General features: G+C 36.0%; 1 protein-coding gene across 3 annotated transcripts in view; it reads left to right on the top strand.

The window, feature by feature from the left end:
* The window catches only part of LOC150106646 (transmembrane protein 33-like), a 122,841-nt gene that overhangs the window by 82,863 nt on the left and 22,471 nt on the right, over positions 1 to 17,507 (top strand). For all 3 annotated transcript variants that reach the window (XM_090392596.1, XM_090392598.1, XM_090392597.1), the window contains one exon: positions 11,604 to 11,734. In XM_090392596.1, coding sequence (XP_090248722.1) covers positions 11,604 to 11,734 — 131 coding nt within the window. The remainder of the gene's footprint in view (positions 1 to 11,603; positions 11,735 to 17,507) is intronic.

Genomic DNA, 17,507 nt, shown 5'->3' with positions numbered 1-17,507 from the left:
TCCAAAAAAAAAAAGGAATTTCTGATCTGGCAACAATATTGCAGCACATACGTAGATCATCAAAGAATCATACGGTAGATCTCAAAAAGACCGTCTCCGCTGCTATCTAACTTCCCATCTTTTTCGGAACTCTTGATTGTGGAATTGCGACTCTCCCTATCCTCTTGGCACACGAATAAAACTTCGAAATGAGAGCCCCTTTGGCCCCTCAATTTCTGCCTTTTATCTCACTCTCCTGATCTTGGCACTTCTTCAAATTAAGTCCCCCAGATTTACTGGAGGGTTTTTCTCCACCACATATGCTATTGCTGGGTTTTGGCGGGAAAACTCTTAATCTGGTGACCTTTGCCTATTTTCGCTAGCCTTAAGGCTATCTGCCTAATCCTGTCTGAGCTTATTCTTTTGTTTTTACAATTCTAGTGGCTCTTATTTAAAATATTTTAACAATTTGTTACCAGAATTAAAAAGTGAGTTAAATATTATTTTTAAATAATGTTTAACTCGCATAAAATCGATATAGAAAAAAAATTTTCTAATTTTTTTCTATACGAGATTTTACAATAGGATTACAACCTATCACGAGTGGGAGTCATAAAAAAATGTATATAGATTTATACAGTATATTTTTAAAATCAACATACACACACACCAGTTTCATTCGTTATTCACTACTTATCTGATTGTCCACATTCTCTTTTGTGGAAAACCACTGCCCCACAGGAAGATGGAATTGGCATCATCATCCCATTAGTGGCTGAAAGCTGTACGACTTATATCATATACTGGCATGGATGGTTGTACTTGGGTGGGAAATAAATTTCATTCTGTTGTGTGAGACTACTACCCTACTTGTTTACCTGAAGTGACTTGAAAATTTTCCATGTTTGGGCTCTCTAGAGCAGGGTTTCTGGATTATGTAAAAAATAAATACAAATTTAAACAAAAAATCCTTAGTTCCATTTGCAGTACTGATGCACCTAGAGGTTTAAAACTTTTTTGGGGTGGGATCTCAAAAGAAATAAAAATAAAATACAGATTTAGTATGAATTTTCTTCAGATTTTTCATTTTGTTGCTTTTATATTAAACTTTTTGCATTTTTAGAAAGTTTTGGAGAAAAGGGCAAGGTTATTAATAATAGTAGTAGTAATGCTCATTAAATGTTGGATTTCTGCTCAGGTTATGAACTAGTCATTACTTGCACTATGTTCTATCATAAAGATAGAAATAAGAAAAATTGTTGATATCTTCATGCTGATTCATTATTACAAGCATACAGAGGATTCAAAGTTGTGTTTATCACTTGAATTTAAGTAGGATAAAAATAAATATATAAGAAAGTTCTAAAAAGAATTAAAGTTGAGAAGCTTTTACAGATGAACTGCAGGCTTGACTATACCACAAAAGTTATTCAAGAAAAAATGACAGTTTGAAAACAAGAAGCAAATCCAGATATTCAGCTGCAAACTCTGATTCATCTAGAAAGGCATGCGTCGTTTAAGTTGTTGGCAAAAATAGAAAAATAAGAACACATTAGTGGACACAATAATTTAAAGAAGTAGTCCTGGAAAAGAAGAAAGCATACTGAAATTCCTAGCAAATAAGTCAGCAGATGCCCTAAAAAACTGCAGAGAAAAATGTAAGAGCTAAGATATTTTGCCTCCTTCCTGATGTTTGTTTTCTATATTCTTAACAAGAGTTATGGAAATACTGGTAAGAACATAGAAAATAAAGATCAGGAAGAAGGCAAATTTTGCACTGGCTATACTATATAATTCAGAGAGGGCCTGGTCAGAAGGTCGAATTCCAGATGATTGGAGTAGAGCTGTCATAGTTTCATGGGGAATAAAGCATGAATGTGAGAATTACAGAGGAGGAATATCTACTAAATGTTCCAGATAAGCTTTATGTATGCATGCTTATGAATAGGGCAAAGATACTTGCTAAAAGAGAAAACAGAGGAAAAACAATCTGATATAAATGGCTATAAGTGAATTTCACTTATAGCCATTTATATCAGATTTTCACTTAAGCCAAATTAGATGAGAAATCATTGGAATATAATAAGGTGCCCAGAGAAAAGCTTTTCAAAATATTACAATTATGTGGTGTAAATGAGACATTACATAGAGCAGTATATTGTCTATATTTAAGTTGTTAGTGGTTAGAATTTTATAATGTGATCTATACAGATGATGAATAACTGATTCATTATCAGTTATTCATCATCTGTATGGATCACATTATAAAAGAAAGTGGTATTAAACTTGATATTAACATCAGACTTAGCATCTTTACTTGATGCAAAAGTTGTTTTACTCCTGAATACATCCAATGCAAGTCTTTCAGCATTAGATGTACAGTAGGCCCCCAGTAACCACGGGGTTTGGTTCCATCGTCTTCCATGGATAGTAGCGAACCCTATGTATACTATGATTTTTCCTATACATAAATATCTATGACAAAGTTTAATTTATAAATTATGCACAGTAAGAGATTAACAACAATAACTAATAATTAAAACAGAACAATTATAACAACATACTGTAATAAAGTTATCTGAATGTGAGTGGAATCTTACCAACCTCAGATGTGTGTAGCTTTCTCCACCTTTGCAACGAGTTGCCCTGTATTAATCCAGCTGAATTAATTTCTATTCAATGAGAGAAATTAGTCAAAACATTAAACTCTCACTATACAAGAGTGTTTAAATTATGGACCTAAGAGTTGCATTAGAAATGAAGCATTGATCAAAAACTGGAAACCACAGACATGAGAGTTCCCAGAAAAATTAGGAAGTGAATAGATGGCATCAATGGCAGAATTATATTAAAAATTGAGATGTTACGAAGGAAACTGACATTGCTAGCATTCAGGAATGTGTGAGGAGAGCTAATTTAAGGTGATATGGTAACTTAAACAGAGTGGGAGAGGAAAGATTAGCAAAACAGGTGTTTGGTGCCCTGATTGCAGGTAAAAGACACAGAGGTCGATGAAGATTTAGGTGGATTGATTATTCAGATCTGCCATAGAAGACTGATATATTAGATATGACCATACTGAGTGCTGAAAAGTTAGTTATTTAGAGGAAGATTGTTGATAAAGGAGATTAGATAATGTAAACTTAATCATGTAGTTTTGTTATAATATCCTGTATACCTCTTGAGGGGGTTCATATCAGAAAATAATGAACTTTTTCGCATATCACATTTGCCTTTAATGGAAAGCCTCATCTCAGGTTCGCTATAGATAATATTTATTATTGAATTCGATTCTTGTTTCTCTAGATTTAAAAGTTTGTATCTTATTTTTAAAAAAAAAAGAAAGAAAGAAAAATCTAGTTTTCACTATTAGTGTTTAACTTTTCAGGCTCTATATATTTCTCTGGATTCAGTCTGTTTAGCTATATTTCAAGCGTATACTATCTATAACATTCTATCTATTCATATTATTATTTTATATATTATGACTTCACGTAAGCATTAGACCAGGGGTTCCCAACTTTTTTGTTTCCTAGAGCACATTCTAAAATACCGATAGGGCGACGGGCACCATCTATTTTTTCAAGCAAATTTTTTGAATTCTTTTGTTAAATGAATACATACGAAGTTTAAATTATAATCAAATGTTTTATTACTTAAAAGTTTGCATTATATAAAAATTTAAATATATATATGTAAGTTAGTGTGATCATTGGCATTGCATTTCATTGGCCAGTGCTTCATAATTAGGAGAATATGATGATATTCCAGTTCTTAAACTGGAATGAACAACTTCGAATGTGCGTCTACTTTACATTGTATGCATTTAATACTCGTCATGTGTCATTAACGCATGCGTCATAGCATGCCATGAATTGTTGTGTGATTATTTCAAACTATATGGCACACGGTTGAACAGCAGCAGGCACACACAAATTGGTTGATGGGCACCATGGTGCCCGTGGGCATAGGGTTGGGAACCCCTGCATTAGACCTTGCTCTGCACATTTCTTTATTTGACAACATACTGTTGCATTTTAGAGGTATTAATACTATTACAAGAGTTAATTTGGGTAAACCATTCAGATCAGATTGAATATCACTATAAGTCCTTGTAGACCAAACGTGCAAAAGATTTATTACTACTTCTGATTTTTTTTTTTTTTTTTTTTAAACACCTGCATGATCCCTAATTAGTGGTGGGACAACATAATTCCGATATACAGGGTTGGAGCTAGGATAACAATTTATAGACCAATTAGAATCTTAGTCGTGGTCATCTAGGTCTTGAAGATGCTGATTAGAAATCACATTCAAAGGTGGGTAGAGACAGGTAGAGATGTTAAAGGAAGTCTTCCTTTTGAAATCTCGTATAATAATTTTGAAAGACAGCAAAGTTTAAAGGGAATGAATATACCACAATTTTCTGGATTTGCCAAGACATTTGACAGGATTCCACATGCGCAGAATGGGTGCATGGATAGGAGAGTAGCTGACTGATATGATAGTGATGTATGGAGTTGCCAAGTAAAAGAATAAAGGTGTCTGTGCTTCATCCATTGTTATTTAACATGTACTAAAGATATGGGAGAAGCACGCACTAGAGGGAGATATCCAGTTATTTACTGATGCTAAGTTGTGGTGAGCAATAAGGGATTATCCCTGCAGGCAGAATAGACTAACTCTATAGGCAGATGCTAACAAGTGTCAGTTTAATGTTTCTAAATGTAATGTTAAGCAGTATTGATATGGATGAAAGACATGGCAAATGGTGTCATATTTTAATAGACCTATTAATAATCATATTAATAATGATAGGCTTTTGCTTCAGTTAGTCAGTGAAATTAGAGCCTTCAGGGTTACAGTGAACAGATTCAAAATTTAATGGACACGGTCTTGTTAAGTCACTGCACCAGATAACTACACTATAAGTACTATCATATACAAGTACTCGGCACCTCTATACATCACTTTATCATATCGATCAGCCAGATGCTCTCCTATCCATGATAAGTTTATTTTATGCACCCGTTCTGTGCATGTGAAATCCTGTCAGATGTCTTGTAAATGCAGAAAATTGTGGTATATTCATTTTCATTCTAACTAGCAAGAAAAATGAAGTTATTCCCTCTCATTTAGAAATATATATTAGTAAGGGATACTTATTATATAGATATAAGTGGGATGTTGCATAAGCAGCAGTAGCCACACTCTCTTAACTAGTTTACAATGATTCCCCCCCCCCAAGTTCTGCCTGCACTATCCAGATTCTTTTTCATAGCGTATGGATAGAACAAGCCACAGTCAGATGTTATGAGGGATATCTTCAGCAGTGAATGTGTTCAGAGGTACAGTAGGTATTTAAATACAAATAATTAAATGCTTTTTCCTGATGAATCTTTGGGCTCCTTTGCAAGAGTACATAATTTAAAATTTTTTTTTTTAATTGAAATATACAAAATAAAAAAAGTGTACAGATTGTAAACTGCACTGAACACATTAAAAACAAAAAATTTTATTGATAATATTCAGTAATAAAGTGCTGAAATTGCACAGTTTTGTCTTGGAATCTGTATTCAAAAGAATATTGTCCTTACTTATTTATGCAAACTATTATTCAGTTTCAGTGATAAATAATAAATATTTACATAGACTTATTTACATACAGGGTGTTCGGGATAAATTTGACATATTTATAATTAATTATATTTTTCCGTAAGTTACATGTATTAACACACACTTCTCTTCATTTAAAAGTTTGGACCCTTCTTCATTCATATACAAGATGTCAGAAAGGATGGATAGCTGGAACCCACCTGAATCATGGAAGAGAATAACTTGTATCATGATGATTCGTGCCCGCCATCAAAATAAGGATATTACGACTGCTGCCCAATGCTCCCTGAATACAGTAAAAACAATCAGGCATGAACTAGAGACTTGCAATGGTGACTACGAGGATGTAGCAAGAAGAAAGATCACTAGCAGACGATCTGATTGCGTTCGTACAGCAGAATTCCTCGCAAATCTGCAGGAACAGGTGTTGAAGAACCCTGGCATTGGAATTCGGGCTTTGTTCGTGGAGTTGCTAACTGTAGTCAAGCCCTGGATAACAAGGGTAGCCAATGGTAGGCCGTATGTATGGCAGCAGGATTCGGCCCCTTGCCACACCTCTGGGAAAAGTCAAAAATGGTTGTCTGAAAATTTCTACGACTTCACCAGTCCAAATGTTTGGCCTCCAAACTCCCCAGACCTTAACCCCATGGATTATTTTGTATGGGGCGCAGTTGAAAAAGACACCAATCGCACTTCCAGTAATACAAAAGCCCAGTTAATGGATAAAATTAAAACAGTTTTTGCGGCCCTTCCCAGGGAGACTGTAGCATCAGCTTGTTCGAGGTTCCGAAGCAGAATTGAAGCTGTGATCGATGCTAATGGTGGTTATTTTGAGTAAATCTTGTTGATAGTATTGTAATTAACTCTGCCTGTAATTTTTTTTGTCAATTCATTAAATTTAATAGATACAAAGAAGATTTTCTTTTTCCTTACGAAACTGTCAAATTTATCCCGAACACCCTGTATATTTACATGTGCTGATTATATTACAGTATTTTTCTATAGATAATGCGCAGCCCAGACATTTTCATCACTCCTTTTGCTGTATAGATAATGTGCATGCGCCAACTAGCGGTAGAGTTAGGAAGTACAGACAGAGGACGGAGGAATTTTTTAAAAGCACTTGCGTTGCTAGTAGCAGTGGTCAATTGCTACTGTTCAATAAATATTAAGTAATACTTGGTGTATTACTTAATACTTAAACAAACATGGCGGCCAGGTCGCCATGTTTGTTTAAGAGTTTTGATGTAAACGAATTTATGCAATGTGCTGTCTTTGAGATGTATGCTTTGCGAAGAGCGGCGGGAGTCTGGTTAGAGAGTGATAGTGGAGTTAATATATAGAAAGTGTAAGGAGAATGAGAATCTCAAGCGTGTTTCGGGTGGCGAGAGTGATATCGTTAATGATAGTCAGAATGTAGAAAATGGCGGTGTGATAGAGAATTGCGTGGTAGTGCCAGATAGGTGTGAGAGCATCGTTGAAAGTGTAAATGAAGATAGAAATACAGAACGAATGGATGATTTGATTGATAATGAAAATGGTGAGATAAATGCGAGTAGTGAAATTGCTCGTTTGAATGGAGCGATACACAGAGCAAAAAGGCAACTGGAGCGTATGGAAAAATGTGTGCTGAACGTACCGACCAATAACCGGCGAAAGTCTGTGACGACAAATAATAGAATGTTCGTAAACGTCAATAAAATGAAGGAGCGAGTGCTGTATGGGGATTCGCTATTAAGAGGTGTGTTAGTTGAGAGTTTGACGAAGTCGTACCAACCGGGTGCGAACATAAAGGATGTCAGAGAATTTATTCGAGTGCAAAAACAGAGGGTGAAAGAGATGATAATCGTGGCAGGAACAAATGATTTGAAAGAAGACAAAATGGAAATGATAGAGGATGTGAGGGAATTACTTGAGGTAGCAAAAGAGAAGAGTGAGAGAGTTAGGATGGTGAGTATTTTACTGCGGTATGACAGTGAAGTGTTTAGAAGGAGAGCCATAATTGCCAATGACTTTATGCGTGGGTTATGCATGGAGAGTGGTGTGGAATTTGTGGATGTGTGGAATGAGTTCGATGGGCGAAAGGACTTATAAGATGGATGGGTTACATTTGAATGGAGTTGGTGTACGGAGGCTTGAAAAAGTGTTGATGAATGATGTGGAAGTGGATGTACAGACTCAGGGAAACTAGATTTATTAAGAGGTGGGGGAGTAGACATGAAGACTTTAGGGAGGCAGTTGAGTGTATGAATGAGTATAATATGCCCGAGCGAGTACGAAGGACAACAAATCAGAATGGGATAGTTAGTATAAGGCATCAAAAGTAGGGATGGGACAAATGGGCTTCTGCAATTCATGTACACTAATGCCAGGAGTATTAGGAACAAGAAGGAAGAGTTTTTGGCCTTGGTTGGCACTTCCAGGCCACAGGTTGTTGGTATTAGTGAAACATGGCTGACAGAAGATGATAAATCTAGTGGGATTGAATGCGAAGGGTATAGCGTGTTCAGGAGTGACAGGGTGAATAAAAAAAGGGGGGGGAGGAGTGTTATCGATGATAGCTGATGAGTTGCAGCCAAGGAATATAGAAGTTGAACTGCAGGATAGAGAAAAGAGCACATTTGAGGCTGTTTGGTGTGAGATAGAATCTAGCAGAACAAAATATACAATTGGGTGCTGCTGTAGACCATGTGATGGAATAGATGGTGGGGATAGTATGCATAGGCAAATAGAAGAAATGAGTGGAAGGAGGGTAATTATTATGGGTGATTTCAATTATGGTAACATTGACTGGAAAGAGGAGAGGGCACATGGGAGGAAGGAATTGGATTTTATGCGGTTATTAAGGGACAACTATCTGCGGCAGCATGTAGTGGAAAATACCAGGGGGCAGAGTGTTTGACCTAGTAATTGCAACTGAGAATGTGGCTGTAACAAACATGACCATGTTGCCACCAATTGGTGAGAGTGACCATAAGGTCATGACTTGGGAGGTGGCTAAAGGAGTGGAATTTACAATTAAGACAGAGTACATGTGGAATTACCGGGCTGGTAAGTATGACAATCTTAGGTGTGTGCTTGGCTCTGTGCCATGGCATGTAAAACGGCAAGGGCTGGATGTTGATAGTGTATGGGAGGTGTTAAGAAGTGTTTGCAGGAGGCAATGGTTGACTGTATACCAAGAGTCCGAATAATAAATCAAGTAGGGGTTAAATGGATGAATAACACTATTAAGCTTGAGCTGCAAAAAAAGAAACAACTATGGAGGGAATTTAAGGAGAAAGGTGACTGGAAGGCACATGAATGGTATAAAGCGCAGGCCAGAAAGGTAACGAGTGTGGTAAGAAAAGCAAAAAAGGATTACTAAAGAACATTGGCCATGCAGGCTAAAGAGAATCCTAAACAGTTTTTAAAGATATGTTGCAAGTAAAAGAAAAAATGTATATGGTAAAATGATCTTAAAAAATGCTAAGGGTAGGGAGGTAACCGAATCAGTCGATATAGTGGAATTACTGAGCGAGCACTTTGCAAGAGTATATCATCCAGGTGGTGACATTGCAGGAATGGAAGAACCAACAACTTATACTGGAATTGTGATGAATGAAGTAGAGGTAATTAGTCTATTACAGAACCTCAATGTAAATACATCTGTGGGGTTGGATGGTATACCAGCTCGTGTCATACGTGAAGCAGCTAATTCATGTGACTGGAAGGCACATGAATGGTATAAAGCGCAGGCCAGAAAGGTAACGAGTGTGGTAAGAAAAGCAAAAAAGGATTACTAAAGAACATTGGCCATGCAGGCTAAAGAGAATCCTAAACAGTTTTTAAAGATATGTTGCAAGTAAAAGAAAAAATGTATATGGTAAAATGATCTTAAAAAATGCTAAGGGTAGGGAGGTAACCGAATCAGTCGATATAGTGGAATTACTGAGCGAGCACTTTGCAAGAGTATATCATCCAGGTGGTGACATTGCAGGAATGGAAGAACCAACAGCTTATACTGGAATTGTGATGAATGAAGTAGAGGTAATTAGTCTATTACAGAACCTCAATGTAAATACATCTGTGGGGTTGGATGGTATACCAGCTCGTGTCATACGTGAAGCAGCTAAAGAATTGTCAGTGCCCTTGACCATTTTCTTTAATTTGAGCCTCGGGTCTGGGTCAGTCCCAAGGGGGTGGAAAGAGGGGAAAATAGTTCCGCTGCATAAAGGTGGTTCCAAGGCTGCTGTTGAAAATTACCGGCCAATCAGCATAACAGGAATCATTATCTTGGAGAAAATAGTCGAGAGGAAAATACAAGATTAGATAGAAGAAAATGGGATACTGTATCGGGGACAGCATGGTTTTGTGAAGGGTAGGTCATTCCTCAGTAACTTGCTCACATATTATAACACAGTGACGGCTGAACTGGATAAGGGTAATGGGTTTACAGTGATTCTACTGGACCTTGCTAAGGCCTTTGACAGGATACCACATGGAATTCTAATCAGTAAATTGCAGCATATGGGGATGGATATAGGGTTGGTGAGATGGATAGGAGGGTGGTTTATTCAGGAGTAGAGTCCACAAGACGGCCTGTGACTAGTGGTGTGCCACAAGGATCTGTTCTTGGACCACTGCTGTTTAATTTGTTCATTAATGATATAGGAAAGGATCTGAGAGGAACAGTTAATTTGTTTGCAGATGGTGCAAAGTTAGGTAGGGCAGTGAATGCAGATGACGTCAAAATTTTGCAGGATGATTTGGATAGATTGGAGGTCTGGGCTAAGGAGAATGGATGTCAATTTAATGTGGCAAAATGTAAGGTTATACATTTTGGGGTGAAAAGATTAGCAGCAGTTTACTACATTGGTGGAACTGTACTCCAGGAAATTGATGAGGCATGAGATTTAGGAGTGTTGGTGGATAAGGAGTTGAAGTTTAGGGGGGCACATTGAAAAAGTGGCCAAATCACTTGGTTGCTGAAGAATACGTTGACAAGCAGACACAAGCAGGTTATTGTTCCTCTGTATCGAGCCTTGATAAGATCCCATCTCGACTACTGTGCCCAGATTTGGTCACCTAGGTTTCTTCTTGATGGGGAGGAGGTGGAGAGGATCCAGAGGCGAATGACCAAGATGATAGCAGGTCTGTGGAATGAACCTTATGAGAACAGGTTGAGGATTTGTGGGTTGCAAAAATTGGTTGATAGGCAGAGGAGGGGAGATATGATTGAGACATTCAAATTACTGAAGGGTTTCTATAAAATTAATTCAGAAGATATTTTTGAGAACAGGGCTGGTTGTGGGAGGACTAGGGGACATCCATGGAAACTGGGCAAAAGTGTGGTTAGTAAAGGTGTTAGAGCTGGGTTCTTTACTTTTAGAGTGGTGAATGAGTGGAATGCACTCCCAGAGTGTGTGGTGGATGCTGTGACAGTGAATGAGTTTAAGGCGAGGTATGATAGATACTGTATGAATGTCGAATAGTTGTGATGAATATGATTTGGGGCCTCCCTCGATGAGTCTAATGACTCCCTGGAGTTGCCCGTAATAATAATAATACTTCTACCTTTGTTTTGTTATTACATTTGATTTACCTCTCATACCTTTCAAATGTATACAGCTCATGTTCGTTTTTAACGAATTTAGACTTTTTTTGTATAGATAACGTGCACATTATCTATCAAAAAATATGGTACTCTGGTTTAATGGTGTTTACAACACAACAGGTAAAAGATTTAAACACTTTATTACCAATATTTTACCTCTTGTTGCTGAAGTATTCTTAAAGTTAGAGCATATACTATATCAGCACATAAGTACAGATGCAGAATATTCTTGTACTGTCTGTCAAGTGTAGTTGGTTATGTTTTTTTTTTATTTGTTTGTTTTTGTTTTTTTCTTGGCTAATTACATTTACCTATATTCTAAAAAGCAAAAGTCTTGTTAAGTTTAATGGGAAAGATCTATATTAATCTTATAACATTCCAGTTTTGAATAATATATGCATTTTTGTTTCAGAAACTGGGACGAAATAACATGTGGGAAACAACATTAATAAATCTGTTAGAGCAACATCAACGTCACATCCTTCGACTGATTGCCTTTTCTGAAGTATTTTTAATGCCCATTACACTCTTCATGATTTTCAGGTAAATAATTTCTTAAATGAGAAATATATATATATATTTTATCCAATCCTGTAAAACACAAGCTAGTCCTATATTTTTGTTGTTAAAAAATAACTCAAAAGTATTGAAAATGAGCATCATCAATGGGAAAGATATACAGCTAGCATATGAACTACTGGAATAGTACTGACTTAATGAGACAAATTTGATAAACTTGAGATTGAATAACTGCTGTACCAATTTTTGGCATGAAAATAGGCAGTAAAAAGACAGACTATGAAAATAAACCAGAGCTTTGAAAGCATTAGCTTCATCCTGAATGGAGAGCCTGTAGAGCAAATCTATAGTTAAAACAAAAGTTTTAACTATTTTATTATATACACATACTATTTATACAAATTTTTAGTGAAGAATGGAAATGAAATATCTAAATAGACAACAAAAAAGCAAAGCTGGTATGGTACAGACTGGATTGATTAAATATATGTGAAATAGGAGAGAAATTAATCAAATGCTAACTAGCTGTATAGACAAAGTTTAAACAATTATGGACATAATAATTGAGTTAGGAATGCAACATTTGATCATAGAAGACCACAGATATGATAGTTCCAAAAAAAAATTAGAAGAATTGATCATACTGCAGAATTATATTAATGAAGATATTTAGAGCAAACTTGACATTATCAACATCAGGAATGTGTGAGTAGAGCTAATCTCAAAGGGTACTGTCACGTAAACAGAATGGGAGAGTAAAAGTTGGAAGCAGGCATTTGATGGCAGGAAACTGCAGAGGGAGACCAAGATCTAGATGGATGGATGCAGTTAGAAATACCTTCCAAATATAAGATGAGACAATATTGGAGTCTTGTTATGTCCCTTGAAGGTGCATTATTAGGTTTTTTTGTTGTTATGTTACACCTCCAGGGAGTCCAAAGACTCATCGAGGGAGGGCACCTACTCTACAATTCTCCGTCTCCACCAACTACAGTGAACTGCAAATACCCCAACATCATCATCTACGGCAATGTATCTCTGTCCACCACCACCACTAGTATTTTCACAGAAAATCACAAACATCAATGATCACGGTGGGATTCAAACCTGTAGCCTTTTGGCTAGAGAGCAGTTGTGCTAACCACTCGGTCAACCAAGCTGGAATTTGACAATGGTAACAAAAATAAATTCAGCACTCTGTTGTGAACAAAAATTAAGTGATGTGTGATGGTGCAGCTCTATATGCATTTTTAGTGGCAAATATAATTTTATTACTTCTGGTTCATTTTGCATGACAATCGATACAACTTTCATAAAAGTATGGATTCATTGTGATCTGTTATAGTGGTGGTTTCACTCATTTCTGTTGTTTTGATTGAAAGTTGTGGTTTATGAACAGGCAGTTTTAATGTAATTATTCAAGAATGTTCCAGTGATTTCTTGCAAAATATATATGGACCTGGTTTGAACTTCAGTGATGTGCATCAACAATTTGTAAAACCACACCTTTTCATAACAGAAATTCGTGATTTTCAACCAGTTTCTGAGTTAGTCGATCTCTTGGAAACTCCACTTTTTCATCCTGTAAACTGAAGAAAACTGATCATACAACTTGCATTATTTCAGACAACAACATATAGTATTAGGGACCATGAAGTGGCATCAATTGTCTGCCATGCTTTCCTTCTCTGATGCCATTTAGCATCACTTGATAATCTTGGACAAGCTCTTCTGTGATTGACTAAGGGTGGAGGCTAACTGGGTGTACCACTCTTTAATAGTTAGGGTTAAATGGCCTTTGGGGAATAGCAGCTTTATTTAGTTTATCTTTTTAGCAACTATTATAACCCCTGCTTTTTTCCCCAACCAAACAATGACTTTTCATCCGAGGTGACATTTGTGCTTATATATTCATACAAATGAACATAAGCACAGTTGATTTCAGTGCAGAATATTTTTGGTCTGTTTTAGCTCTAGCTGTTTACCTCTCAAAGTCACATTTGTATATGCTGAATTGTTCTTTGTTTTCATCATAAGGCGTGAGACAGAAGAAAGGAGAAAATAGCAAAGTGGTTATAATAAGAGAAATGGAAGGTGCTAATTATCACATCAGCTTGAACAGTTATGTTAAAAATCCTGTCAGCTGTGTCATTTGTTATATCTCTGTAAAGAGATTGTTTTTACACCGAGTGTTAAGTAAATGTACACGATTTCAATCTGATCGGCGTATTGATTTTTTACTCTATTTCTTTTAGAATTCAGGAAATAATTGACTTTTTGAGACCAAATACAAAAAAGGAATATTTTCATTCTCTCACTGACTCATTCTATTTTTGGTTTGTTTAACATGAGCTCAATCAGTCTACTAGATTAAACATTTTGTTTTTCACAATGAATTCCTACAAACAATAGATAATCATTAGTCAGTTCTTTAATAGGACTTTTCTCAAAATATAAAACTTTTTTTTAACTTCCCTGGGACTATGGTTTTCTTATTTGGTATTCATTTGTTCCAGTCATCCTCACTGTTTCACTGAATATAATTATTCTTATCTCAGGCAGTTTTATTACAAGACACAAATTTATTACCAGAGAAAGAACAGTTTTTTAAAGTGGAGTTCCTTCATTAAAGCCACTTTACAGTTTGAGATTTCTCTAATTCCATCACTTGTTCCAGTAGAATAATAAATATATCTGGCATCCTTGAGACAGAAGATGAAACTTTCCAATTTGCATTTCTTCAAAAGTTAAAATAGAACGTCTATTTAATACCTCCTTTTATTTAGTATTCACTTTTTGACAGTCTCAACTTTTCCAGTCTAAGGATTCACCTTGTTAAGATTCCTTTTTTGGAATCCACTATTAATATGTTCCAACTGTCAAGTTTTCTTTAAAAAAATTTCCTAAAACAAAATTTTCTGGTATACCTTCCCAAACTTCCATTCTCTTCCTTTTTTGTTTCCTTCATTACCCAGCTACTGAACGCTCATCAATCACTTATCGATCTCCTTGGTGAGCATGTGCATTTGTTCCACTATGCGGAAATCGAGAAGCTAGTAATGGCTGACACATTATCATCATTGGCAAAAAGAGAATGTCTTTATAATGAATCACACAGATATCAAAGAACATTGAAATTACAACTATCATATATCCAATAAGTACAATAAATCTCATGTATTTTTCATTTCATTTTTACATAAATATCATTATCAGGCACATCGCAAGTTCTGATCATATGCATTATGAAACCAAAACTAATATTATGCCAATGTGGAGAAACAATTGTAAAAAGATATTTTGTTTGAGGTGTGTGTGTTTCTGTTTACAAAATTTATTATTATTTATTATCATAGTGCAGCTAATAGTGCCAAAGCATTATAGGATAATTGCAGATCAGCTGTTATTGTCCAGAGACTTTAGGATGAGAGGTTTTGAGTGAGATGGTCTGAATGTTATGTATTCAGAATCAAAATTGAGTGAAATAGGGGTCGGGGGGTCAGAAGTGCTCATGCTGAAAGTGAGATAGCAATGTAGTAAATATGGGGAAAAAATACTTAGTGTGGAGAAGAAGAGAGAAATGTCGGTGAAAGTGAGCAAAGTATGAATGATGAAAGTGTGAGTCAGAAGAAAGGAGAGAATAGTAAAGTGGCTGTAATAAGAGGAATTGAGGGTATTATGTATGTGGAATATGGCAAATAAGAGTAAGAAAAGAGAGCTGAGAAGGAAACATAAGGAGAGTAAGGAGATACTATTGTTTAGTCATTCTATGATTAGGAGTTAGCTTGATGAGTGCACAAATGAAATCATGATTTCCTAATGTGAAAATTAAAGGTGTTAGTGATGTTGTTAGAATGAGAGAGATAAAGTGAAGGAGATAATAATTATTAATGAATAGGTTGTGTAGGAGCAGTTTATAAATGATTAAAGTGAATATGATAAACAAAAGAATTTGTGATAGATTACACTTGAATGGATTTGGAGTTAAGTATCCGGAGGAAGTTTTGTTCGATAATTTCAAAAAAGATTGTAACTGAAAATAAATAAACCATCATGTATTATTGAAATAGAGAGCCAAAGGCTTATTTATCATACATCTCCTCTAGGAGATGTGCTTTACATTATGGAAAATTCTAAGGAAAGTGATCTGGAGCATAAGGTTGCTTATGCTTGCATCTGCCGAAACTTTTAGGTGCAAAATCAGAGAAACTTAGCCTGCTGGATGTAGGAATGCAGGTAGGTAAGCATGTATGGAGTGAATGAAAAAGATCAAGGCATGCTGTTTGCAGTTTCTCAGGTCTCAAAACTGAATGAGACCCTGATTAAAAAAATGCAAGGATAACCTATGACTCCAAAAGAATATTGCAGCGCATTCATACTAATGCCAGAAGCATGAGAAACAAGGGTGAATTTCTGACATTCTGTTAGCTTGGCTTAACTTATGCAGAAATTGTAAGCATCAGTGAGGCTTAGTTGATTGAGGAAGATATTGTTAAAGGAATAGAATGTGATACTGTATTTTCAGGGAGAATAGAGAGAACTGGATCGGAATATGATGCTAATTGTACATGAGGAATTTCAGCTAGCAGGAGTAGTTCAGCAGAAAGGTAGAATGGAGGTGTGAAAAGCCAGCAGGACAACATATGTAGTTATTTGTTGCAGTAGGCCACAATATGAAAAAGGAGATGTGGATGATATGCATTTAGCAAATTAACTTAAGGAGCACAGAGCAAGTAATTATTATAGGCAAACTTTAACTGTAGGGACCTAAATTGAAATGAGGACTGGACATGTGGAGGGAAGGAAATGAGATTTATGCAGCTAATGTGTCCATAACCAAAATACCAGTTAATGGGTGATCATGCAGTCGACTAGAAATGTGGACTTTTTCAATTAAAGAGGGGTATATGTGTAACTATAGTAACTGTAGGGGCAAATTGTAAGTATCACATGGAAATGGCCAAGAAGAATTTAAAAAAGCAGTAGCAGATTGCATATCCATGGTCAGAAGGATAAAATTAGGTGAGAATTAAGTAGATGAATAGCATCATTAAGCACAAGCTGAAAAATAAAGTTGTGAAGGTATGTAAGATGACAGATGATTAGAAGACTCATGAGCAATACAGAGTACAAAAAATAAGAATGACCGGCTCAGTGAGGGAGAAAAATCTGATTTCGAGGAAATTAGCTGAGTAGGCCAAAGGAAAGCCCATCTTTTGCTGCATGCTGAGTAAAAGAAAGAATAACATTAACCGAAGAAAACAGAAGAAATAGTGACTTATTGAGTGATTGCTTAGCAAGTGTGTATCATCCAAGCGAAATAATGCAGTGATTGATGGCATTTGTAGAGATGGATGAATCAAGATATTTAGGATATTAAATCTCGGCATACTAAAACACAACTATGAGATTGGACGAGATGTCATCTTGCATGGTATAGAGAGAAAGTGTAAGAAGAATGGCAATGTCTAAGCAGGCTGTTTAAGTCTCATCCTGTTACATAAAGCTAGCAAGACAGGTATTGCAAATTACAGACAAATTAATGTCTCAGGATTAATTAAGATATTTGAAAAGTTGACTAAGTAGAAATCAGAAATACATGGATGGAACCAAACCTTGGAGTTTCAGTAGCAAACTCTGAAGAAGACATTGATTGCTTTATCTAGGGGAATACAGGTAATGGACAAAAAAATGGAAAACGTTAAGCTATCGGATTGCGTTATTGGTAGTTGCAGTGCAATGTCTACGATGCACCAAACACAGATGCAAATGTACTCCTGATATTCCTAGGGACATA

The sequence above is a fragment of the Typopeltis vanoorti genome, chromosome 5, assembly GCF_054136105.1.
Source record: "Typopeltis vanoorti isolate ZY-2024b chromosome 5, IOZ_Tvanoo_1.0, whole genome shotgun sequence".
In the NCBI taxonomy this organism is placed as follows: Eukaryota; Metazoa; Arthropoda; class Arachnida; order Uropygi; family Thelyphonidae; genus Typopeltis; species Typopeltis vanoorti.
The sequence above is the reverse complement of the archived record's forward strand: the minus strand, read 5'-3'. Positions and strand labels throughout refer to the sequence as shown.